This window comes from Drosophila grimshawi, unplaced genomic scaffold (genome assembly GCF_018153295.1).
Source record: "Drosophila grimshawi isolate 15287-2541.00 unplaced genomic scaffold, ASM1815329v1 contig_1377, whole genome shotgun sequence".
NCBI lineage: Eukaryota > Metazoa > Arthropoda > Insecta > Diptera > Drosophilidae > Drosophila > Drosophila grimshawi.
In genome coordinates this window covers 24602462-24629468 of record NW_025062900.1, presented here as the reverse complement: position 1 = coordinate 24629468, position 27007 = coordinate 24602462, and the positions used below count along the sequence as shown (strand labels likewise).

General features: G+C 39.3%; 3 protein-coding genes across 6 annotated transcripts in view; all 3 read left to right on the top strand.

Annotated features, from left to right (window-relative positions):
- LOC6566658 (calcium/calmodulin-dependent 3',5'-cyclic nucleotide phosphodiesterase 1) overlaps positions 1 to 21512 on the top strand; it is a 50086-nt gene extending 28574 nt beyond the window's left edge. Inside the window, exons 3-9 of one of the 4 annotated variants that reach the window (XM_032739272.2) lie at positions 1336 to 1849; positions 2055 to 2168; positions 2668 to 2730; positions 4310 to 4798; positions 16784 to 17033; positions 17985 to 19059; positions 19657 to 21512. In XM_032739272.2, the coding sequence (XP_032595163.1) occupies positions 1336 to 1849; positions 2055 to 2168; positions 2668 to 2730; positions 4310 to 4798; positions 16784 to 17033; positions 17985 to 19059; positions 19657 to 19778 (2627 nt within the window). In that variant the 3' untranslated portion in view covers positions 19779 to 21512. The remainder of the gene's footprint in view (positions 1 to 1335; positions 1850 to 2054; positions 2169 to 2667; positions 2731 to 4309; positions 4799 to 16783; positions 17034 to 17984; positions 19060 to 19656) is intronic. The other 3 variants (XM_001993401.3, XM_032739273.2, XM_032739274.2) reach the window with 3 other exon arrangements.
- LOC6566657 (polycomb protein esc) lies at positions 5613 to 7399 on the top strand. Its single transcript, XM_001993400.2, has 4 exons — positions 5613 to 5819; positions 5898 to 6031; positions 6106 to 6277; positions 6337 to 7399. Exons 1-4 carry the CDS (start codon positions 5760 to 5762, stop codon positions 7246 to 7248), a joined length of 1278 nt encoding a protein of 425 aa, XP_001993436.1. The 5' UTR covers positions 5613 to 5759; the 3' UTR covers positions 7249 to 7399.
- Positions 21513 to 24290: 2778 nt separating the features above from the next.
- Positions 24291 to 26079, top strand: LOC6566613 (cyclin-Y-like protein 1). The gene is made up of 2 exons (XM_001993398.2): positions 24291 to 25451; positions 25560 to 26079. The coding sequence occupies exons 1-2, from the start codon at positions 24620 to 24622 to the stop codon at positions 25940 to 25942; spliced, it is 1215 nt and encodes a 404-aa protein (XP_001993434.1). The 5' UTR covers positions 24291 to 24619; the 3' UTR covers positions 25943 to 26079.
- Positions 26080 to 27007: the final 928 nt, after the last annotated feature.

Below are 27007 nucleotides of genomic sequence, written 5' to 3'. Positions count from 1 at the left end.
ACTCCGCTGCACTGCCAAAATAAATGGAATGCATTTAAGTGTTGCTGCTGTTATTGCTGTTGTTGCTCTTGTCGTTTACTTGCCACTTGGCCCATTGCCGCCCCAGGAGCTGAAACATTTCGTGATTTTTTCCTTTGTGTTGGGCAGCTGCTATGCTCGCAATGCGCAACGCTTGGCAAATAAATAAATCCTTAGCAATTTACTCGCTAGCATCTCTTGGCATCCACTCCTATTTGCCTTGCCTTTGTCCTTGTCACAGCCGGCAGCAGTCGGTTGAAGACAACCCACCCAAAACCGGTCCCCCATTTGCGCTTCGGGTTCAACTGAATATAGAATTGTGTGCGACAAATATCTTAAAGTTATTCTACAAATTATTGATTTTTTTCTGCTCAAATGTAAGATTGCGTTTAGCTTAAGGGTGCAACAATAACAATCTTTTCTACTTCTTTCATTATTTTTTTTCTTCTTTTTCTATTCGAAAATTTATTAACACATTAAATTTAGTTGGCCTTCTTTTGAAAGTCAATTAACTTTGCCATTCCCTTCATTCTTATATTTTAAGCTATTTAAAGAAGATCTCGGGCTAAACTCTCTTCTTTTAATATTAAAGAGCTGTATTATATTATTTATTATATCCTGAATCTATTGTATATCAGTAAAACAAAAAGGGTAAAATGGATTGTGTTAAAGGCAGAAAAGAAGCAACTCCGATCCAATAAAGTGGATATCAATATTTCAATGGAGTACCGATAGCAACAACGAGAGCCACAATTTGAAAAGAAGAACAATTCCAATCGATATATAATTTACGTTGACATATTATTGATCAACTCAGTGTATATCGTAGTCGAGCTCACTCGAATACAGCACTTATTATTTGTATTATTTTGATTCAAAATCGAACTTATCATACTATGTTACATCAATCACAAAAAATTGAGCAGGCATTCGCTGGAAAGTCAATAAATGTCAGTTATCATTTGCGTCAATTTATTTGACGAACGAGGCGTTGTTTTTTATCAGTTTCGTGAATTTATCTAAACACATTTAAGCTTCATATACCAAAGAGCAGGATAATAATACATTAATCGTATATCAGGAGCGTGATTTGAATGTTTTCATTCGTCTCATATTTGACGCATATATTTGGAAATCCGTGTCAGTCAAATCAGTCAGCTTTGGGAGAACAAAACTCCGTTTTTTTGCTGCTCGCAATCAAAGTGTGTTTCTCTGTCCAAAAGTGTCAACTGGTTAAAAGTTAAACATAATTATTGCAATCCGACTAACACATACTCACTGTATACCCTGTATATTTTTAAATTGGAATATTTGCAGAGCACGGCTCACTTACAATTGTACGGCGTTCGAATAGTCGCAAGAGCTTCGCACAAATCGACGGACAATCGCAGACAGTCGCCTCGCCCTCGTCGAGCAGCAGCTTCTTTCAGACGCCGCTCAGTGAGTCACTCGCCGAGCGTCTAACTGGTCGGGGTAGCAACGGAACTGCTGCGTCATCGTCGTCAACGATCGGCGAGAAACGTTCGATAGAAAGCGCATCGAGGATTCTAAACTCCGCCGGCAAAATGCAGCCGTCTTCGCCAAATAAAACAAATTTCGCAACCGATGCGACACCAGCCGCGTTAGATCGAAACACCAGCGAATACAGAGCAGGTCGCGAATCTAGCGAATTTTTGAATTCGACTACGGGCACATTATTCCCAATTAACGATCGAGAAACGTCGGATCAATCGATAGACACGGGCTCAAATTTATCGGTCGCCGATGCATGGGAAACGGAAACTTTGCCACCTGTCGATACGCCAGATGCTCTCAATAAAGCAGCTGTGAGGTGAGTTTATTGTTAAGAACTAAGAAGTTAAAATCGTACAAAACTTTTGATACCCATTAAAAAAAAAAAGAAAACATCTCTTCAATACCACAAACACTACGCTATTTTAAATTAATGAAAATCCAAAAACAAAAAACAACAAACATTCCAATTACTTATAAGTCCAGCCCATGCCTAAGTTAATCGCTGTCTTTCCCTTTTGCAGAATACGCAGCCTGCTGCGTAGGATGGATCATGAGACCGTTGCCTACGAGGATATGCATCGCAATCTGCATTATGCGGCACGCGTGCTCGAAGCTGTCTTCATAGACGAGTCAAGGTAGGTTCAAGGGTTGCATGTGTTCTTCTCTCTTATACACCTACTATTTGCGCCATTTTCTAACCAAAAGTCTAACCACGAATCTGGAAAACAAAAGAACAAAAACAAAAACAAAAAGAAAATTGTAATTTGCTGGCGCTTTCGGAGATCGTACATTCAATTGGTTCAGGCTTTACCGAATTCGTAGGTCTTTCCCATTGATAATGCTGCGTAGCTCAAACATTAAAAAAAATAATAATAAAATAATTGAATTTGCATTAGGATTGCACACGAAAAGCGAGCTTTAAACCAGACCCATGAATCGTTGTGTTCCACTGGAGCATTGCGTACATTGCATACAACTACTGTATACATTTACTATATCATTACAATTCATCTATCGCAAACACTTAGCAAACGACCACTTATTTTTATTGTTTTTCCGTTCACAACTTTCACACGTTTTTTATATATATTTTATTTCTTTTTATATCTGTGTGTGTGTCTATTGTTTGAGCAGAAGCCCCACATCAGGTAAAAGTAAATTGGGGCAGATTGCGTCTTCATCCGTTGAGAGCGAAGAGTAAGTCTTTATAGAGTCAACCTCCGATTTGGTTTTTTGCCGTTAACTTTGTTGATTTTTAACTCTAAATCTCTCTATCTTTCTATCTATCTATCTATCTATCTATCTCTCTGTTTTCCCGCCCGTCCACCTCTCAAACCTCAACCGCGTGCTCATATCAACTACAAAACTTACCCCAAACACCACCACAACAACAACAATAACAACAATAAGCTACTACAATATTCATATCATCACTTGCTCTCTTTATAAATCCTTAAAACTCTTTAACTTTCTATCTCTCATACGTTGTAGTGCTATTTTCAGTTCATGTGTCGAGTATACTAAAGACTCCATACCATTTATTAATGCCTTGCTATGCAGTAAGTCTACTATATATATCATCATACGATCATCTCATGTATCTCATTGAAGAATATATGCATTTTAAACAAAAAACAAAAAATTAAAGAACGCGTGAATTTTAGCTAGTTTAGTCAAGTTGAATTAAATAACTAACTATTACTACTACTTCGAATCGTGTAAAATTGTCCCCCTTCGCCATCAAGCACCGTATTACTGAAGAACTTTCTTACGCTATCTCTCCGTTTTTTTCCTTCTCTAATACACTGTAATCTCTCGGTGTATTCATTATCGATGTCTCTACTTAGTAGTTTTGAAGAGTTTGTTCGTCCCCCCGAGTGCGCCAGATGATCTATCATCTATCTTTCGCATCATCTAACTTTATCTGACTATCATTACTTGCAACATTATTAAAAAAAAATACCTATCTCGACTCTTTGCCCTACGAACACAGACTACTTTGGGAAGTTATTGCCTACACTTTTGTGTTTTTACATTAATTTTTAAAAGTCGATTGTTGGGAGAAGACAGTTGTACAAATTGCATTTTTATTATTTACCACTCACACACACACACACAGGCACAAACACCCAGAGGACCCTGCCTTCAATTAAAAGCCCGAGTTCCCAATGCTCCTGTCACTCACAGGCGTGTTCATTTTTCATTTGCCCTCCTCCCCTCATATTGTGTGTGTAAATTATTCAGCAGCTCCTGACACAACTGTTCGATTTACATAGGCAAGTGTGTGGGTGGCGAGTGTCTCGCCCCACACCCAACAAAGTTTCCGCTTGCAACTCGTTGGAAGTATGCAACACTTTGTTCGTGGCCTGCATTCAAACAACGAGTGTTTTTCTCTTTCCTATTTTTACTCTTTGCCGGGCGTGCTTTTTGCAGCTTTCAACAACTAATCCACTCGCTCTAATTTACAAAAAAAAAATAAAATAAACCAAAACAAAAACAACAACTTCAACTGATGTACTTTTCATTTTTTCTTTCTACTGCCAACCATGTTTTAAAAACAAAATTCACAAAATCATAAAAATTACAAAATATATAAATATATATGTTAAATATGTATGCCAATCAACGAAACGTACCAAAAATATATTTGTCGTCTGTACCGGTTCGCTTTAACTCACTGCCAACTGCTGTGCAAAAAAACACTTGACCCCGCCTACCGCCCACCAACCTTCCCGCCCACTCTACATCACAAAAAAAAAAAACAAAAATCAAATAGTGATAATGTTGTTAAGCGCTGCAACGGCAACTGTAAAAATCTGAACAACAACAACGCAAACAGCAGCTGCGGCCTGCATAAAGCTGCGGCAACAGCAGCAGCGGCAGAGGAGCAGTCGTCAGACAATCAGACGACGAGCATCGAAAGTCGCACAAAGGGCGTTTCCCTGGCGCCGCAAACACACAGCGGACCCACTGGGCCGCCGGAAGTGAGCAAAACACTTGAATCTGTGCAAGAGGAGCAAGCAACTACGACGGCGACAGAGACGACGACGACGACGACAACAGCAACAACAACAATAGCAACAAAAACAACAACAGAAGTCCCAAAAGCAGGTGACGCAAGTGGAACGAGCGGATCGAGTGAAACGAGCCAAGCTGCCGGTCAAAGTGTTTCCAGCAGTAGCAGTTGCAGTAATAAAGCGACCGTTCAGCGACAAAGACGCCTGCGCACACCGGTCTGGGCAAGATCAATGTCAACGAATAAAACGTACTTGAATAATGGTTTTATACTCTGCATTAATTAGCGTAATTTCGATTTTGTATGCGATTTTCAGTTAATTGTACAATATTTAACGTTTACGTTATATTTTACGTTGTTACGTTACGTTAACCAACACAGCTCCAAAACAAACAACTCTCTCTCTATCTCTCTATCTCTTTCTCTCTTTCTCTCTGCCTATTTTTGTCTGTCTCTCTTTCTCTCTTTGTCTCTGTCTCTGTCTCTGTCTCTATCTTTATAACCAATTACTGTCTTTATACTTACCTCGAAATTGTCTACGTTATCTTTCACTGCTGTAAATATTGTCCAGATACTGTTCCCTACTCTGACCGCTTTAACTTTCAACCTATATGTATATAAATAAACATAATGATTCCCACTTTTTGTACCACAAAGTATTCCTCGTTACTTCGCTCAATGTTCCAACTACCCCGACCCCTTGCATTTTTACATACATTTTGATATTTGTAAATGTTCCTTCGCAATATTGAATTCATGGCATGTGATATATTGTCCTAATCATAATTTCAACTCTTGTATAATACTAATGTTAAATTGTTTCAATTGCTTGCGCATGTGTAAGCTCTGTTTGCGCTTCTTCAATAAGCCAATAACCCAAAGACGATCTCGTCAAACCACATTTTATTTGAGTTCAAAAATCAAAAATCGTTTAACGACTTTCTTCTCTAGCATCGATTGCATTAATCGATACTCGCTTACGCGTCCATCGATTTCGCTTATGTTAACTAACAGCGCGAACATCGAAAATGTAACAGCGCTATGGCACCGATCGCGTGGTGGCAACGCTGCGCGTGTCTCTTGCCGCCAAAAGTGAAGAAAAACAACATATTTGTTGTGCTTAAATTGTTTATTTTTTTGTACATAATATAGTTTATTTTATTTGCAACACATTGTGTGCGCTGAGCAGCTGTGCAGTGTTGAAGTGAGCATGAGCAGCGATAAAGTGAAAAACAGCAACGAACCCGATGACTCGGACGAATCGTGCGACGTAAGTTGGAAATTGCCAATTGCAAACACAGCAAAAAACAACAAATTAACAGCCACAATTTCCGGTTGATGCATGCAGGACGAATCGGCCAGTTTTACAACGAATAGCACCACATCGCGCAGCAAGTCGCCGGCGTCGAGCACGCGTAGCAAGCGACGCGGCCGCCGCAACACCAAATCAAAGAGAAAAACCGGCGCCGCCTACAAATACGAGTAAGAAAAATATCATGAAAAAAAAAAAGCAAAAGCGAAAGTGAATCAAAGTTTAACGATTTGCTCAATTTAAGCACACATGTCAAGGAGAATCATGGTGCGAACATATTTGGCGTGGCATTCAACACGCTGCTGGGCAAGGACGAGCCGCAGGTGTTTGCCACAGCGGGCAGCAATCGTTGCACCGTCTACGAGTGTCCACGCAAGGGCGGCCTCACACTCCTCCACTGCTACGCCGATCCGGATGTAAGTAAAGGGAATAGCCAGCAAATTCGAGTTAATCCATTCACATTATTCGATGCCAGCCGGATGAGGTTTTCTACACCTGCGCCTGGTCCTATGATCTGAAGACATCGGCGCCACTGCTGGCTGCGGCCGGTTATCGGGGCGTCATCCGCGTCATTGACATCGAACAGAACGAGGCAGTGGGCAACTATATTGGTCATGGCCAGGCCATCAACGAGCTCAAGTTCCATCCGCACAAACTGCAACTGCTACTCTCCGGCAGCAAGGATCATGCCATTCGGCTGTGGAACATACAGACGCATGTCTGCATCGCAATATTTGGCGGCGTCGAGGGTCATCGGGATGAGGTGCTGTCCATTGATTTTAATATGCGCGGCGATCGCATTGTCAGCAGCGGCATGGATCATTCCCTGAAACTGTGGTGCCTCAATACGCCGGAGTTTCAGCACAAGATCGAGCTGTCGCACACGTTTAGCCAGGAGAAATCTACACTGCCGTTTCCCACAATTACCAAACACTTTCCAGACTTCTCGACGCGCGACATCCATCGCAACTATGTGGACTGTGTGCAATGGTTTGGCAACTTTGTCCTGTCCAAGTCCTGCGAGAATGCCATCGTCTGCTGGAAGCCCGGCCAGCTGCATCAGAGCTTTGAACAGCTCAAACCGAGTGACTCCTCCTGCACCATCATCGCCGAGTTCGAGTACGATGAGTGTGAGATTTGGTTTGTGCGCTTCGGTTTCAATCCGTGGCAAAAAGTCATCGCACTAGGCAATCAGCAGGGCAAAGTGTACGTCTGGGAGATGGATCCCAGTGATCCGGAGGGCGCACACATGACCACGTTGCACAATTTGCGCAGTGTGGCGACCGTGCGGCAAATTGCCTTCTCGCGGGATGCCAGCGTCTTGGTATATGTATGCGATGATGCCACTGTTTGGCGCTGGAATCGGCGTCAGGCAGCCGCTCTTTAAAATAGCACAAAAAAAAAATACAAAATAAAACAAACCACAACCAAATCTCACGTGGCCAAAATCGCAGCACAACATGGATTTCTCTGCGCCTAGTTCCTAGTTGTTAGTCATTAGTCATTTGCCTCAATTAAATCTATTTTCATATATTTTACAAAATTATGTCTCAATAATTGGATTTATGCCAGCAAGCTGAAAATTAACTTGTTTGGTTAGCAGTTAAATCATCCATCTTCGCATTGGCTGTTGGGGCAGTGGCAGTTGCACATTTTGCCCCACCCAAAGTAATCAGTTAGATAATTGAAAACGCAGTCAGCTGCATGCAACGATATCCGGAGATGAAAACGAATGCGACAAACACTATTTGCCACCGGTTGCAAAACATAATTAGTGTTGTGCTGCAATTGAAATCGCTTGCTGCCACAGAGCAGTTTGTTCCCTGTTGGCCATTTTCTAATGGAGGTTTGCAATTGAACGCCATTTATATGCGCTGCGCTTGCCTCAAGTGGATGAGATGATATAAGTGCTCTGAAATTGAAACTGCACACAAAGACTCCTTCATCCAGTCATCGAAGCAGCCAGTAAAGGATAATCCAAGCTGAGCAGCTGGCCCATAACAGCTCCCAGCTGGCTTATTTAGCAAACAAAGTCTCGCATCTCTTTTCTTTATGCTTGCAGCAAAAATTCTGGCTAAGCGAGAAGTATAAATATCATAGATGCATAGCATCTTATATCAACGATATTTATTAAGATATATTTGTATATTTTGTTGCATTTTTAAAGCCAACCAAGAATAGAAAACTATTAAACTTAACTTCACCCAGAGCAGTGGTTAAGTAGTTTAGTAAATTCTATACTTATACAAAAACATATTCGTATTTACGAATCTGCTGCGCCACTCAATTTTTATTTATTTTGCCAAGCGTATAAAATTGTCTAGTCGCATATTCATTTGCTCTTTGTCTTTCGTCTTTCGCCTTTTGTCTTTGTTGCCTGCTGCTGATTGAGTTTTTGCATCTACTCTTTGTGCGATGTTCGTTGACCGTTTCACTGGGTGCAGAAACTAATCGAGTTGCCTAGTGCAATGTGCAAGTGTTTTATGTTAATTGCACTGTTTACAGAGCATTTCATAGTCGGCTATAGTCGACACTCGTACTTTGCTGGTATTGCTCTCTCCAATTTGGCGCTGTGAGTAATTAACAGCAGCGTTTTGCCTGCCGCTGCTGCTGCTGGCATTAAGCTGTCAATGCGAAGCGTAGTTGAGTTTTGGCCTTGACACGCAAAGTCATCCGCCGCCTGCCCTGTGGGGGAATATTGGATGACTACGACCGACTAACCGACCAACTAATCCCAGCCATTTTGCCGTATTTCTTCCAATTGATTGCACGCTGTCGCTATTGCTGTTGCTGTCCTGGGAACGTTAATCCTTTGCACCACAAATCGTGGCTGGCGGTGCGTCATTTTCATTTCGTGTTGTCTCGTTTCGTTTCGTCCCGTTTCGTTTTGCAACATTTACAGTTGATATTTTGTTTGTTGATTGTTATTGTTGTTTTTTGTTGTTCTTCTTCTCTCTGTATTATTATCGTTCTCATTCAGATGCAACTCAGCCAACCATTCAATATCGTCCACCACCACCGACTCCGCCTGTCACAGCAGCTCCACACATGTCCTGCGCTATGCTCGCCATAGCATAATCAGCTTCAACGAGAACAACAGCAGTAGACGAATCACGCCTCTTCGGTTTGTCACTCCTACTCCCATCTCGTTTTTTCGTGACTCTGTCTGTGATTCATATTACATGTGTAGAATTTGGCTGCTGCACTCTCCAAAATTACAATTACCCGCACCCTGCAAAACAGAGCAGCACAACAACAATGATTTGCGTCTTTCAGCTCCCTCTCTCTCTCTGTCACTCTCTCACGCACACACACACACACACGCCCTATAGCTCTGTTGCGCTCGCACTCACACTGTGTGTGTTGGTAAGCACTTGTCAGCCAAAAAATTAATCAAGCCATCACCGCAGGACAAGTCACTTGCGGGCGTCTCCTGTCACTTGAAATTCGTGTTTAACATTTGCGGATGACACCAAAAATTAGTTTAGCATGTCATTTGTCGGCCAAAAATGTTGCTGGCAGAGCGCCATCATCTCAAAAGTCATCATTTAGCGACAGACTTCATAAGCCGCTGGCAGTTAAAGTGTATAAATGAGAAATATTGAAGTCTATCGTGCATTTAATATCCGCAAATGTATGTCCACAAAAAGATGAAAGCTGCCATCGAGATTAAAAGTGCAGGCTTCTGTTTGCAGACTGTTTTTTGATCAGCTAATCAGCTAATGGTCGATTCATTGGGGATATTTATGTTGATTGAAATTGAAAATGGACCAGTTTCACCTGATATCAACTTTATATCAAAAGCAATTTCACCAATCACACATACAACACTTAAGGTATTTGCTGACGCAACTTTTCGCTTTATATATTTATGATAAAATAATAACAATAAAATGCCAAATACAACAACAACAATTTTAATTTCTGTAAAATTTGACGAAAGTATTAAATTCGATCTATATATGTATGTGTGTATGTGTGCATATGTGTATATGTTGAAGGTCTATTGTTGTTACCGTCGTCGATATCAATAGTACAAAATTCACAAATTAAATACCATTTGCGGCTTCATTCATGCCGATAAGGTGGAAATCATTTTAATGTGTTTTCAGTATTTTGTTTAACGCACTCGCCGCCGCTCGTGTGAAAATGTAAATAACTCTGCAGAAAAAAAGAAAAAACTTTACGCGCATTTCAAATAAATCATAATTAAAATCGGAAGATTTCTGCCATCATGCTGCCAAAGCCGAGAAAGTAATTGCAAATATGTCATTAATTCCAATTAAATTTAATTAAACTATATAAATCATTAAATATGCCAATGAATAATTCATTAAAACACATTACACCAGCACTTCCAAAATGCAAGCAATTATAATGTGAATAAATTCAAATGTGCTGAAAAACCCGAAACTCGCACAAAAACAAATTGGGTCAAATTGGGAAGAGACAAGACAAGTTGAAGGTATATATATATATATATATAGATATATGTATATATATGTATTACATATAGCAAAAACTGTTCTATTGTGTACAAAACGTTACAGTTAGTTAGCAAATTGTGAGTGGTACAATTTATATAGACAACGGGTCGCAATCATCAATCATCTTTTGCGTGAAGCATTAGACCAGTTGACGGGCCAATACGATTAAGTGACCCAAAAACACTGAAATACGAAACGAACCCTGGAAAATATCAACAACTACAACAAAAACAACATACACCCACTCCCCCCGCTCGCTAAAATTGAATAGCCCAATACAAACAGAGCAGACGGCGACAGACAGAGTTGAGGCCCATCATTTTTGCTGGGGGGCCTCAAGCTGAATGTTACAATAGGAAAATCAATAATAAATGATGTTAACTGCCAATTTTTGCCACATAAGCACAGCACCCCCCGTAAAATAGGTGCATCCAAATTGAAGATGCCTTCTGGCTGATGTCCTAATGCCACTGTTGCTGGTATTAACAACGATACACAATGCCAGAAAACAACACACAACGCCGAAAACTCCCTTTAATCAGACCGGCCGTGGGCGCCCAATGCGAGGGTTACTCCACTTATTTCTTGATAGCTACAAAAACTGAAATTTATTGTTGGCATTTAGGAATTCGTATTGCACTTACTGTGATTGTTTTAAAACTTAAATATTAAATAATTGCTGAAAAAATCGTGAGTGATTATTATTGATAATTATTAATAATTATTATTATTTGAAAACAGAAGAAAACTCCTAAAGCGATTATCATATTTATATAATAATTGAACAAATCTGTAGTGATTATTATTTTTAATAATTGAAAAAACGATTATTATTTTTAATCAATAATCGAACAGAAAAAAAAAACCCTCCGAAAGTGTTTATAATAGAAAAGAAAACCAGGAAAAGACTCTGAATAAATATTTGAATTGAATTGTAAAAATGTAAGATGAATTATTGAAATCTATAGATTTTAAATGCTCCTCACAATCTTTTTTCACAAGCTTTCCAAACTTCATTATAAGCAGCGTTAGAAAGAACTTAATTTCTTTTAAATTAATTGCGAAAAAGTTCGATGAAAATTCCCAAGCAGCGCACGCTCTCAAAGCATACTCCGGATTCAGAATCTAATGATGCGGCACACGCAATGCGTTTGTTCCTGGCTTTTGTGATGTTGCACGCATGTGGACTATGTGTGTGAGGTGCGCCTCTGTTGTTCAGTTTACAAAAGCAGCTGGCTTTCGCAAAATCATTGAAAGAAAACAATGCTGTCAATTTGGCAGCAATTTCCCTCGTATTCGACTATGGCGGCAATGACAACAGCGCCGACAAAACGCTTCAGGCATGGGGCACAGGAAATTGCAGACATAACTATTAAGTGGCATACTTTTGTTGAACATTTTGCAGTGGAGGAGGTGGTGGGGGGAGGGGGTTGTAAGGGGCGTGCTACATTATCATTGCTCCTGTGAGCTCCATTGCTGGCCGGACGGACGGCCTGGCCTCAAATGAGCCTTAAAATCAAACACAAAAACATAAAGCCATAAAAAGCCCTGCTACGCATTGGCCCAAAAGCTGGCTTTAAGCTGTGTTGTTCCTCTGGAATTTTCATCAAAAGTTTCCATTTTCTTAGAATAGAGAGCATTAAGTTCTCTTGCACCAACTATTTAAACTTTTATAGTATTCAAAGAAAAGCCAGCGTACAAGTTGGGCTCACCTTGCTTCTCACTAAACTTTCTAACAGACTACATTGTTTTATAATCAGTACTTGGATCCAATTCAAATGAACTTAAAATTTTCGATTTGCTACCTATTCACACACACTCACACACACACACAGTGGAAAGTCGGCAATTAGCAGGCTTTCGACTTAACCTGTTGCCTACTTGAAGGGGCTCGCGTGATTTGTAGCAAGCATTTATGGCGAATCACGCAAATGTGGCAATTTATTGTAGAAGAACCACGTGTGCCACACCATGGTAAAATGCAATTGTTGAAATAAACAAAAGTGCTGACGCTCATTACGAAGCTGCTTGGGAAATGCGAATGGGAAGGGAAATGGAAAGCTACTGAAACTTGTATAACAGTTACTTGCTACCTTGAGTGCTGACCTCCGAGCGAAGAGCGGCGATTCCCTCGACCGCCATCCACACAGATACTCAGATACTTGCTTGGCTGGCATGCAAAGTCATTAAATACGTTAAGGCGAACGGGAGGAGTTAAGAAGGAAGTTGCTGGCAAAGGCTTTGTGCTTGTGACGTTGTCGTGTTTATCAGTCAGCCAAAAGAGCCAAACAGCCAGGATATAGCTATAGCTATGGCTATATAGCGATTCAGCCATATTGTTTTTGTTGTTGCTGTTTGTTTGATGCCTTTTAGCATTTTGTGTAATTGTTTTGTGGAAAGAAGTAGTAAAAGAAATAAACGACGCTGCTTTTGTACATAATAGTTGCGAAGTTGCCTGCGCTACCCTAAGGACGACTCAAGAGTCCTTTCTCTTCATATTCTGTTTGTAATGCGCAAAAACAGGGCATATTCGTTTTGCTTTTGCTTGGAATTTGCAGTTAGTAAAAGTGACAAGTGCTTGTTTCTATATATATAAATTGTAAATTACTTTACTATTGGACAACAATTAAGTTGATTATTAATTAAGTCAATGTTGAATACAATTTTAGATTCACAATCTCCACCAATTTATCTCCGGCACTTAGAGTAGAGTATTGCTTGGTCGGGTTATTCCCAGTTCAAATCGTACTCTACTGCTCTGTTGTCATAATTGATATGCTCTATCTATCTGGTTTTATAGTGTGACATGACCTGCTGGCGTGCGGCCGGAATTAGGCTAGTCGTGGTGTATATAGTACATAAGAGCTGCACGCACAGGCTCTGTCGGAGTAGGTTGTTTCCTTGAGCCTTGAGCCTCGAGCGGAGCTGGAGCCGGTGCCGGAGCCAGAGCCTGGGCACGCAAGCAGCTCCAGTTTCGCGATGTTGTGGCACTTTTGCGCGCGGCTGCCGCAACATTTAGTTTAAATTTAACTCGCAACGAGCCAACTACGCGCGTCGCAGCAGCCACTGCCAAAAAAAAGGATTAAAATCCGCCACGCGCAAGCCAAAAGACAAAATAAAATAAGTCACCAAATTACGAAAAAAATTAACTGTGTAAATATTTGCAAAACGGGTTTATTTCGGTCTCGCTCCTTCGCTGTTGTCATCATTAAAAGCGCATTTGCCGTTAATTGCAAGCATACTCCATCTCTCTCTCTCTCCCTCTCTATTGCTCTGCAATTCGCGCTCTCTGTCTCTCTCTCGCAGCTAGAACAGTGATAAATTACAGTTAATTTCAAATGTGCGAATGCGAGCATAGATAGAACAGCTAATTAATAATAGTTGTAGTTGTAGTTGACATTGACGCAAAGTCAATTTATTTGACGCCTCTCCATCGATGTCTACAGCAATAACAAGAGAAACAAAGACAACAGCAACAACAAAAACAACAGCAACAAGAACAACAAGAACGCGAACGAGACCGAGAACACCAAAGGAATTAAGCACAGTTCGCCCGTGATCCTCACGATGAGTCGCCTGAGGCGTGAAAGCAGTCGTCAAAGCGTAATAACAGTTGAACTCATCCAGTTCATAATTCAGTATAACGCACAGGAGACACAGGAAAAGAAGAAAAGGTGCGACCAACAACATATTCGCATAAAACAGTGTTAAACAGTCTTACAAATTTTTATATACAAAAAAAAAACAAGAAACGTGTTCTAAGAGCAATGTTTTGTCACATTGATGCGGCGCGTTCCATGAAAACGGACTGGTATTACATAAATAATTTCACGTTAACTGACTCTAAAAGTTATGAGTTAGCAAATAACAAAAGCAATAAATATAAAAGGAGTGAAGTATAAATGCAATAAACATCTTAGAACCTGTCACTTGTCCCTTAGGAACTGCACAAGGACCCACACAAATTATGCGATACAGCGGTCGGTTGGGTTGGCCGGGGAGGGGGGCAGTACAGTTATGTAACGTTATCAACAGTGTGTGTGCGAATGTGTGTGTGTGACTTGAAAGCAACTAGCAAACTGTTATGTGAGCTACGTATTTTTCAAGAGAGAAGTAAATTAGAAATATCAAGAGAATCAAGGAAAGCTTCTGAATGCTCGAGTGAATTGTGATTTTTGGTAGGAAATCAACTGAGGAATGAGTTGAAATGCAATAAAGTTTTATAGTTGTGTAAAGGGAGGATTCTGGGTATATATATATTTATTCATATCTGATGTATTCCTTGAGTGGATTAAGTGCAAAGGTTTCCTCTTACTGTAAGAGACGCCAGACAGAATCAAATATGTGTTGAAATACTCGATTATTAAATCCGATTTATTTTTAAATATGGTGTAATACAATATGTAGTTAGATCTCCTTATTTAAGTCAGTTTAGTTGGGTTTTGTGCACAGTATCCAACTGGAAATAAACACAGCTCGCTTGCAGCGCAAGTTTTACACCTATTTGTCCACACAACACTCTGGCATTTTGTTTGGCCAAATTATTTGACCTTTTGCATATTTTATTAAAGGCGGCAGCTGTTCAAATTTATATGCACTTTATATTTACTCAATAAGTCGATGACAGGCTGCCACAGCAAATTACTGTACGTATTTCCTTTATGCTTAGTTTTCTATTATTTATAGTGTTTAATATCCTAAAAGCTCACCAGATTCTCAGGCCGATTTATAAACCTAACTATTAATACACCATTGAACACGGCTGCCTTAGCTAAACTAAAATAACGTATACGACTTGTATACTACAGAGTGTTGTGTACCTATGATTAGTTTACAAATAGTTAGGAGCTGTTCAAGGACAGCACTAAAAGCAATCTCAATAACACTGAGCCTTTACTAAGTCAAAGCTAATATTTTATTACGTTTTTAACCTAACGATTAGTACTTAATTGAAGAATTTAACTAACCTAAAGTCAGGTATTACCAGATACATAGTTTTCAGTATTCTGTACCTATGTTTAGTCTGCAAATAGTTAGCAGCTATTTGAGAACGGCACTTAAGTAATCTCAATTACGTAGAACCCCAATGAAGCAACCCTAACTAAGTAGAGTCATAATGTGTACTAACAATAACCACAGTACCGTTAGTTAACCCCAAATGGGGATTCCAGTTTGCTCTGCGCAGCACTGCGACTAATTAACCATAATTGAATATGGCGCTAATTTGCTTAAGTCATTTTGGGGGCTCTTCGGACGGGTTTGCTTAAGTGCTTTTTAGCTTTCTGCCATAACGAGCGACGTTTTTTTTTTGTTGTATTATTTTTATAATATTTATTTATTTTTATCTCTTGTGACATTATTTGTACATCTTCTGGGAATGGGGGGTGGTTTGTGAGTTTTGTGATTTGCTGAAAAGCTTGGCAAAAGGTTGCCATGGAAATGCACCGTTGGAGGCTGCAAGCGGATTCGCATCCCTTATTACCTTCAACACATTTTTAATTGACCAATTAGTTTGGCATTTCGGTGCGTTTTCAATGCCAATTACGAGTACGTAATAATATGCCACACGGGCTCAATTGTATCTATATGTATATTTTACTTTTTACTGTGTGGGTCCAATTTCAATACAAAATGTTGTAGAAAAACTTAAAGTTCTTTTTGCAAGTGGCATCTTCGTCTTGCGTTCGTTCGTGTTACTGCACGTTGCACGTTTGCTGTTGCGCTTGCAAAGTAAAACAAAAACTTGGCATGCAATTAGTGATTTCGTTTAGTCAACACCACAACGCCTACAACACACACTTAACACACACATCACACACTTAACACACACATCACACACAGACACACACACACACAAATAAAAGCATGCACTGCCTGATCAGCTTTTTTCGTTGCCTTTTAGCCTTGTAGTAAACTTTGTTGCATCCGGTTTACATGTTCAAAATTGTTTCTAATCTCAAATCTTATTCTTTTCGTTTCCCGTTAATGTTCTAACTTAACTTTAACATTTATATGAACAATAAATTGGTTTTCCAAGCACTCCTAGAACAACACTTTTCCCCGCTCCTAACACAAAAACCGTTTTCGTTTTTGTTTTCATTTTCAGTTTTGTTTTTTTCATTTTGTTGCCATATATTTTACAGTATATATTTTTCTGTAATTTTAGCTTAACACCAATAGCAAAAAAAAAATGTTTATAAAATCAACAATACAAAAAAAATGACAACAAAATTGCGCTATAAAAATTATTTGGTTTGATTTTACCTAATTTTGTTTAAAGGTTTAGTTAAACGTTTTGGCATTTTTCTTTACAAATTAACAAAAATAAAAAATATATATAAATATATAAACGAATTCATTACGGAACTGGACTAACTATTTGTTCTTTCTCCAACCGCTTCTTTTCCCAAACAAACCCAACCCAACTCCCTATAGGCGCCTGGCCGATGAGGATGACGAGCTGTCCGAAGTGCAACCGGATGCGGTGCCACCCGAGGTGCGCGAGTGGTTGGCCTCGACCTTCACGCGCCAAATGGCCACCACTCGCACCAGGAGCGATGAGAAGCCCAGGTTCCGATCGGTGGCCCACGCCATTCGCGCCGGCATCTTTGTGGATCGCATCTACAGGCGTGTCTCCAGCTCGACCCTGATGCAATTTCCACCCGATGTCGTCAAGCTGCTCAAGGTGAGTGTGAACTCTATCAGCATTGTACGATAGTTGACAGATGCCAGGCGAAGATCCTCATATGGCATACGCGCTTTTCGTATTTAAATTGCTACTGGATTATAAATTCCTTGAGATAGTTAGAGAGTCTTACTGAGTATTCCAATTAAGACCATGTTTTGTTTTTCGAAACTTGAATGCAATATTCAAGAAGAAGCCAAGCGAGTCAGTTTTGCTAGCATTATCCTAAAAGCCACACAAAATAGTGATGTTGAAAAGCTGCTTTATTATAATAGTGGAAATGATGAACCAAAAAATATAATCGATATTTTGTTGAGTCAAAATTGTAGCATGAATTCAGAAATATAATATTTCCAAATTTAAATGTATAATTACAAAAATGATATTGCTTTCAAAAATCGATTCCCTTTTGACAAATTAGAGCTGTGGGAGCTTTTGAACCATTCCTGTTTTTACTAGCTTTTCACCCATAGTTCCTATGACAATTCACTGTATGATGAGTTCACTGTACACAATGTAATACCAGCGAATTTTTTACCAATCTTTGAAGGGGTTCCTAGTAAACTACCTTCCAAGTTTGGTAAAAAAAATTATGTAGGAGTTTCCTAGAAATTTACATATATATTTAATGTAGTCCCGAAGGAAATTTACGCTCAAAGTTTGCTGACTGCTTCAAAATTGGGCAGCTTAATCGATTTGCAATTATCGATCTTATCGATTTCCTAGCCCCAAATCGATTAAATTTTATTTTCCAAGTTTTAGGTCCCCTTACACCTTGGGAATCAGATTGAAATTATTGCATATATGATTTTGTATTGTAAAGCTATTCCTATTAAAGTTTTTCAAATGCAACCCTATCAATAATATAACTAATATAACAGCTTTTGATCTACTATACAGTTCTTAATTAGCTGATTTGTTGTCTTGCCTATATTCATATATCATATATAGAACCTTGATGAATGGACGTTTGACGTGTTTGCATTGACCGAGGCAGCCAGTGGCCAGGTGATTAAGTATGTGGCCTACGATCTGCTCAATCGCTATGGGGCCATGCACAAGTTCAAGATAGCGCCCGGGGTACTGGAAACGTTCCTGCATCGCGTGGAGGAGGGCTATTGTCGGTATCGGAATCCATATCACAACAATCTGCACGCGGTGGATGTGATGCATACGATGCACTATTGCCTGTGCAATACGGGCCTGATGAACTGGCTGACGGATTTGGAGATCTTTGCATCGCTGCTGGCCGCACTGCTGCATGACTTTGAGCACACGGGCACCACCAACAATTTCCATGTGATGTCCGGGTCGGAGACGGCGCTGCTCTACAATGATCGGGCCGTGCTCGAGAATCATCATGTGAGCGCCAGTTTTCGCCTGATGAGGGATGACGAGGCCAACATCCTATCGCATTTGTCGCGCGAAGAGTTCAAGGAGCTGCGCACTCTTATCATTGACATGGTGCTTGCCACCGACATGACCTATCACTTTCAGCAGCTGAAGATAATGCGCAACCTGCTCACGCTGCAGGAGCCCACCATTGACAAGTCGAAGGCGTTGTCGTTGGTGCTGCACTGCTGTGATATTTCCCACCCGGCCAAACATTGGGATGTCCATCATCGCTGGACCATGCTGCTGCTGGAGGAGTTCTTTCGCCAGGGTGATCTCGAGAAGGAGCTCGGCTTGCCGTTCAGTCCGCTCTGCGATCGCAAGAATACGCTCGTCGCCGAATCTCAAATCGGCTTCATCGATTTCATTGTGGAGCCCAGCATGAGCATTATGTCCGATATGCTCGAGCATATTCTGGCGCCGATTGCGCCGGTGATTAAAACCAAGCCAGCGCCACTGACAGAGGAGGCGGTCGGTGTCGCTGAACCGGAGGGCGATGATGCAAAGCTATCGACCACATGCCCCATGATGCGCAAAAGCATTGCATCCTCTGCCAACAAGTTCACCATTAACAAACCATGGCTAACCTGTCTCACCGAAAACAAGAAGATCTGGAAGGAGCAGGCCATCAAAGGTACGCAAATCTAGCCAGCGTAGAGCCTTTGGCTTTTAATTTTGCATAATTTAATTGGCTTTTCGCTTAGCCGCATTTTGTGGTCAAATTAGGCCAAGGCCTAATTGAATTTCATTGCTTTGCTGGCCCTTTGATCTTTTGCCAACTGTTATTAAACTGATATTATTAGTTATTATAAAACACTCAAACCTATCACGCAGAGCTCTTAGATCGTCGAAGAAAGAGTACGTTGTAAAACCAATCTAGACGACAAGAAATTCCATTAAAATGTTTTAAACTACGTAAGTCAGCAAGCGGCAAATCAATTTTAAGTTTAAATCGACTACTAATTTGAGTAAAAGGTCAACGAAATAAAGGCATACTGTTTGAACTTTTCAGATTAATTAAACACAAAATAATTGTAGCATTTATTCTTCCTTTCGCATGTTTTCATATTAAAGAAATTTTATTAATCGGATGTTGTTGGCAATGACAAAACAGAAACCGATGCATCGATAATAATTCGCACGCAAAGGCATCGATTAATAAATGCATCGATGCTTTTGACGTAACGGTTAAGCACGACTAGATTAATCCCTTATATGTTTCTCCACACAGATGCCGAGGCACGAGCGCTGCTCGCCGCCGCTGAAGCTGCTGCCGAGCCCGAAGCCGACGATAAAAAGCCCGCCGCCGAAACCGAATCAGGCGAGCAAAAGGAAACGGCAACAGAGGCCTAAAACTCTGCCTAAAACTAAATGTGGCATTGACAAGCGTTTAACTAAGTAGTCTCTAATACAAAGTACAGATACAAAAGATATACATATATAGATAAGTACAATCTCTGCACAGATTATAATTAGAACAAGAACAGCAAGAACAAGAACAAGAACTATGTAGGGATGTAGGGGCATGTACATGTACACGTAAATATCTAATTTGAAAACTGTATAAAAAACATAATATGTTGATAAACAAAATGTAATGGTAAGAATAACAAAAAACAAATCGGCTAATTGCGCAGCTTCTTAAGCGCTATATTTTCATGTTAGTAGCTGATCAATCAAAAAGCATATATAGGATTATCCACGCAAAAATATGAATATTATTGAATGTACTATTTGATATATAGTATAATCTGTTGTTGCAACTAGTTTGTTAATAATGCTAAGCAAAACTGAAAACTGACAAAAACAAAAGCAAAAACGATTCGAAAATATTTGCGCAGAGCACAATTCGAGAGCATTTTTACTTTCCGGTATCATATAGAAAAAACAAACGAAAAACTCTGTAAATAGTTGGCATTTGTATGAAATTGTTTCGCTTTATGTCAGCAACAATAATTGATAAGCATTTACTTAGCTTAGTTTATAGAGTTGAAATATTTACTTTAACTGCTTCAAAGCAAACTCTCTACTTACCCTTTATGTATTTCTATATATATTTTCTTAAGTTCATTTTTAAACCAATTTGGAATTTATTGTACGATTATGTTTTTATAAATTTTCTGTATGCAACATCTTTAATTAAATCATATTCTTTTTGTAATGCTTCAACTTGTTTTGTTATTTCACATATATAAATATTTATCTATGGTTATTTCCTACACTAAATTGCTCAATTGCTGGATTGCAAGCGAGGACACCTTGGGCTGTCTAGATGTTAAGTACCTAACTAGCAAGGAAGAGAAGAAACCCCATACCTGAGACAACAACTAGTTATACAATTACTGTAAATATCTAAAGGACCTCTAACAGACTTTTCAAAAAAAAAAAACAAGAAAAGAAATCTCTATTTACTTGAATTTTTCCACTCTACATATGCACATGGCTACCTAATCGATGCATACCTCTTATCGTATGTATTTGAATGTTAAGAATATTTATATAATAATGCATACACATACGACCTAAACTCATAATCCTAATGGCGCACTACATCCAATAAGTGTTGTTTAACCATAAGCATATTTATTTTTATACGTGAACAAGGCTACTGTTTACAAAAAACGAAAACCAAAAACAAAACAAAAACAAAACAAAAAACAATATCTATAACAATTTATATGTTAGACGATTCTTTTCGTTGAGTTCTTGTGCGTGTTTTTCTCGTATTCGAAGAAGAATTCAAACTAAAATGTTTTAAACGTTTTTCAAAATGTCTGATAGCGGGACCATTCTTTTAAGATTTACCACTGCTCTTACCACACAGCGACAGTTGGCAGAGAGACAGATTGGGTTCGAAGGCGACGAGCGAGATGGCGATATGATATGAAGGGTATTTCCCGGTGTCGATCGTGTTCGTGTCTTGGGCAACAGAGTCAAGGATCGGGGCGGGCGCGGCAAAGAGCAGTGGTAAATGTGCTTAGCAGTAAGGTACCAAATTATCAGCTGAAATTGGGATCATAGCTTTATTAAGGTAGTAAATACTCGTAATTAACTACTATAGTTGGTAACAGTGCATGTAGTGCACACATGCATATATATATAAATACATGTATCTATATGTATGTGTATATGTATATACATGTATGTGTATGTGTTGTGTATGTGTGCATGTGTGTGCTAGCCATATGCCGTATAAGCCATATTAAACCATACAAATATAAATAGTAACTTAATCTCATACTTATTATGTGTAGCTACAGCAAATATAATCGCATAGCATAAATATATACCATATTTACCATACATACCATAAACAATAAATACAAAGACACAAACACATATGCATATGCATATGCATAAATATTAATAATAATAATAATGTTATTGATATTGATCACAAATACATATTATGTATATATAATGGTTAAGAATATGTGTGTGCGTGTGTTTGAACGCTCAAAGCGATTAGGTAACGCACAGCTATAGTCGGCTATAGTCCGTATCTGTATATGTCTGTACAAAATTGAAACTGAAAAATTTGGTGAACGCTGTTGAAAAATACAAAATGCGTAGGATTTAGGGCACTGATCACATTGTGCACATTGCATTCAGTTGTTTGGCTATTAGTGGTGGAGCACATGAAAAATCCTATTAATTGACTAAATTGTTATATATATATTATATGTATGTAATCTCTGTTACTACTAACACATAGCAAAAAACAATACATTCAAGCATATGTCTTAACGTTATTAGCGAATTGTAGAGTTGTAGCAACAATAAATATTTAACATACATATACATATATGCGTACATATATTAAATGACTATAATACAAAAGAGCTCCTGACTATATAATAATAATACATAAATACATACATATGTATACTTGTGCACGCATCTTCACAGCAAGAAACTGGCTCAGAAACAACATAATTGAACATTTCTTGTCCTACGTTTTTTTAAGAAAACGATAAGATTGCAATTTACCATCGTTATGTCTTATTAACTTTGCCAACCCAGTTTCGACAGATCTTTACTGATATTTTCCGCTTAAAGTTTCATCACAAGTGCAAGTCAGTAATAATAATAATAATAATAACAATATATGTATAAATATATGAGTTGAAAGCAATCATTACATTTAAAGAATAAACTACTATAAAACATATGTAATACTTAACCAAGCAAATTAAGGCAGACCCAACTAAACAAACAAAATGTGTGAGTTTTGAGGAAAACAACAATGTGCACAGAACATCGCGCAAATATTGAAAATAACAACCTATTTTTAACCAGCACAACACTTAAACACTCTTTAAGCAAACATACTGGACTATAAACTGTAAATAATTTTCTTTCATTTACAACTAAACAATGCATTGTTTATATAGCAATTAATTATGAACTTAAAGGTTTTTCGCAAAAGCGCCTACAATGAAGTTTATCAAAGAAGTCAAGTTTTCATTTTCCTAATAGGTTGAAATCAAAAACAAAATAAACTATGCGTACTTATTGGCTGGTTTAAAGTGTAGCAAGAAATGTGTGCTTATTACGAAATACCTTCAAGAAATTATAATAACACCATATGACTTTTAATATACTAATAAAGATATTATTAAACCTACAACGTTAAACTTTTTTTAAATGCTTCGATTGCGGATTGTGATCTAAATTGAAAATTATCGATATTTCTGACAGTTCGACTCGATAAGAATAACAGTCTGTTACCAGCATGCATAACAGAGCTGGAATGGACAGCTTACGAACAGCTGTTCAGCTGTGAACGTAACATGTGATTGGTATTGTGTACACGTTGCGTGCTGACTGTTAGTTTTTTGTAAGTAGCTGCACAACAAAAAGCAATTTTCTCGCCCAGTGTTTGTATAAAAACGTCACAACAAATATTATACGGCCGCGTTGCATTGAATGAAAAATGTATAACGATGCTGTCACAATCGCAAATAAATGAAAGCAATTTCAATTAGCAAAGCAACACAGTTGTCTGGGCTTGTGTGTGTGCGTATGTGTTTTGTGTGTGTGAGTGAAGTTTTTTGCTCATGGCGTTGCCATGCAGGCAGCAGCAGCGGCAAGTTGCAGATTGTTGGTGTTGTTGTTGCTGCTTATTTGTTATTTGTAAAAAAGGCCATGATTAATGTGTGCAAAATGGCCAAAACGTTTCGGTCAAGTGACAAAGTGACACACTAATCTAAAACTAGGGCTATCGCCGTCAAAACGTCGTTTGACCATAAAACGAGCCCCGCCCCATTTGAAAATATTTTGTATTTTCATTTTATTCGCTTTTTTTGTTGTTGTTGTGTGGCAAAGTTGTCTCTAACCAAATTAAGCACAACACGTTCACAAAACCACCTTGGCACGCCTTGGCGCCGGCAACCCCCTCCCCTCTCCAGCCCCCCGCCATATCCTCCCCATATGTTTGTCGTGCTTGGACTTAATTAATTTTGCACAATAATCGTAGCAGCTTCGCCATGTAAATAAACCCCAACCCCCCAGTGGAATCTTATCGTTGGCTCTTTATCAATGGCTCTTTTATTTTAGATAAATATGAAACGTAACTGTAAAATGTGAAGGTATAAATACCTATATGCTATAGACGTATTGCAGATCTGATATAATAATCCAAATTCCAATCAGCTGCCTTGGTATTCTTCTTCTTCTGAGTTAATCTGCCAGAGAAATGCAGTTGAAAAGTCTTTTATAAAATTTGTGCAAATTGAAAATTCATCCATTTGTCGCTTATTAATTAATTTGCTTATCTCGCACGACTTTAATTGTAAAAACAAATACATATCAGTTATCATGTTATGTTCACGTTTTTTTTTTTTTTTGTTGCTTTTTCTTCAGGCAGCAGCAGCATTTGCAGCAGGTTGTTGTTGAAAGATACGCCAGCGCCATGCACATAGAAAACGGCTCGAGTAGTCAACCAAAACGATCCAGTGCCAAAAATCGCAGCGAGCCAAAAGCGTGAGCACCCCACAATCCTGTCCAGATCGAATGCGGCAAACGCAACAATTGGCCAGCATTTAAAAAGACACTCGCTACACAAGAGAGCTAAAGATAGTGACAGAAAGAGAGAGAGAGGAAGGAAGGAAGATCCCCAACTAGTCAGGCGCTAAGCAGTTGCATTTATTTTCGATTGTAATCCATCAAGATCATCGTCGTCGGCGGGCAACATGGGCAACAAGAACTCGTGCTGTGCTTACTCGAGTCCACAGTCGGATCGCAAATCGAAGGATATACCGCCAGTGTTCGAGGAGCGGCATACAGTGCCGCATACATCGCAGCATCAGTTGGATGGCCATCATGGTTCCGGCGGGGTTGCAATGTCCGTGCATCATCAGCATCATCAGCACCAACATCATCATCAGCAGCAGGGCGGCAGTGGCAGCAACGATAACTTTGAGAATCAACAGAATCTGCAGCACATCTCAGAGCGTGAGGCGCTCGAGGGTGAGGAGGATCCATCGGTGGATCCCACAGCAGCTACAATGTTTCTGGAGCGATCCAAAGTGGAGAACGGTGGCATGTCCCGCAAACGTTCCCAGCATCAAATCGCACAACAGAACAGCGGAGGCGGTGCCAACACTCCAGGTGCGAATAGCTCGGGTGGCGGTGGCGGCGGCATCGGCACCGGTGGTGGCCTAAAAAAGAGCTCCTCCTGCTCGACAATCTATTTGGACGACAGCACCGTGTCGCAGCCGAATCTAAAGAATACGGTCAAATGCGTTTCACTCGCTATTTACTATCACATTAAGAATCGTCAGTCGTATCGACGTCTGGACATCTTCGATGAGAAGCTGCATCCGCTGACGCACGACCATGTGCCCGAGAACTATGACACACAGAATCCGGAGCATCGCCAGATCTACAAGTTTGTCCGCACTCTCTTCAATGCCGCCCAGCTGACGGCCGAGTGTGCGATCATCACGCTCGTCTATCTGGAACGCTTGCTCACCTATGCCGAGCTCGATGTGGGACCATGCAACTGGAAGCGCATGGTGTTGGGTATGTTGTATTTCTATTTGATATGTGATCCATGGAAATCTATGTTTATATAAAAATATTTTGCTTCGATTTATACACAGTATTTATAGAAATTCTTGTAATTTGCAGGTGCCATACTGCTTGCCTCAAAGGTGTGGGATGATCAGGCAGTGTGGAACGTTGACTACTGCCAGATACTCAAGGATATTACGGTCGAGGATATGAATGAGCTGGAGCGACAATTTTTGGAGCTGCTGCAGTTCAACATCAATGTGCCCTCCTCCGTTTATGCCAAATATTATTTTGATTTACGGACGCTTGCTGAGGCGAACGAGCTCAATTTTCCGACAGAGCCGCTGTCCAAGGAGCGTGCTCAGAAACTGGAGGCCATGTCGCGTGTCATGCAGGACAAGGTGACAGCCGAGGCGCTCAAGAATGGCATCAAGAAATGGTCCTCGATGGACAACATCAGTCAGGGCGGTCCGCGGCGCAGCGTGGCCATATTATCGTGATTTATATTAGCTTATTAAAAACTAAAAACAAGATGAAAACAACTGTATTCTATTCTGTAGACGCCGTAGCGGTTCCACACTGTCCTTACCACAAAACAGAAACAAAAAAAAAACTAAAATGATCGCCTTTAACTCGATCTAAATTTATTTAATTATTTAATTTGTACTACATTTCGACGCAATCAACATTTGTAGACACTTCTCGCATAGCTTACAAAAAACAAAAACCAAAATTCACTTTTGTACAATTCAATTACATTTAATTTCGTTAATAAACTTTGCAAGAAAGTTTTTTTAGCCAATTAAACCGAATCTGAACGAAGACAGACACAACAAAAATACGAATGTTTTTAACAGACACACACTCAGACACACACACAAGTCTCGAATGAAGGACCACTTTTTATATATATACACAATAATATACATAGCTTGCATAATTGTATATTCTTGGAAGCGACACTACCGATTGCCGTCAAGGATTTGGATGTTTTTAATATACACACATGCAACTACAACTTCAACAGCGCGTAACCAATTGCCAAAAAAAAAAAAGAAAAGAAAAGAAATCTATTTAAAAAGTAAAAGAAAGAGAAATGAAAGGAAAACGAAATTTAAGTCATAGAAAATGCTCTGTATAAAAAGCTTGAATATTGAACATTGTAATTTTTAGATTTTGATTTGGTCGACAAACAATGCAAATTAATCTCAATGGATTCCAAAAGTGACTAAATCCAATATGTATTTTAACAACTGCGCCCATTAAGAAACAAGAAAAAACAAATATTTCTGAAAATTAGTTACGAATTTAATCTTTGTTTGTGTCCCAATTACATTTATGTGATTTTTGATAGTTTCATCTTAGATATCATATGTGGAAAGATAGCTTTCTTATCGACAATGCTTGAGGGCGCAGCACAATTATGGGGGCGCGGCCTGCGCCAAATTAGATTTGTTTTGCTTCATATTAGCATTAAAACACAGCGCAATATTAACCCAAGATTCGTGAGTAAATTAATATTTAGTCATATAAGGATACGAATTATATGCAAATGTATTTTATTT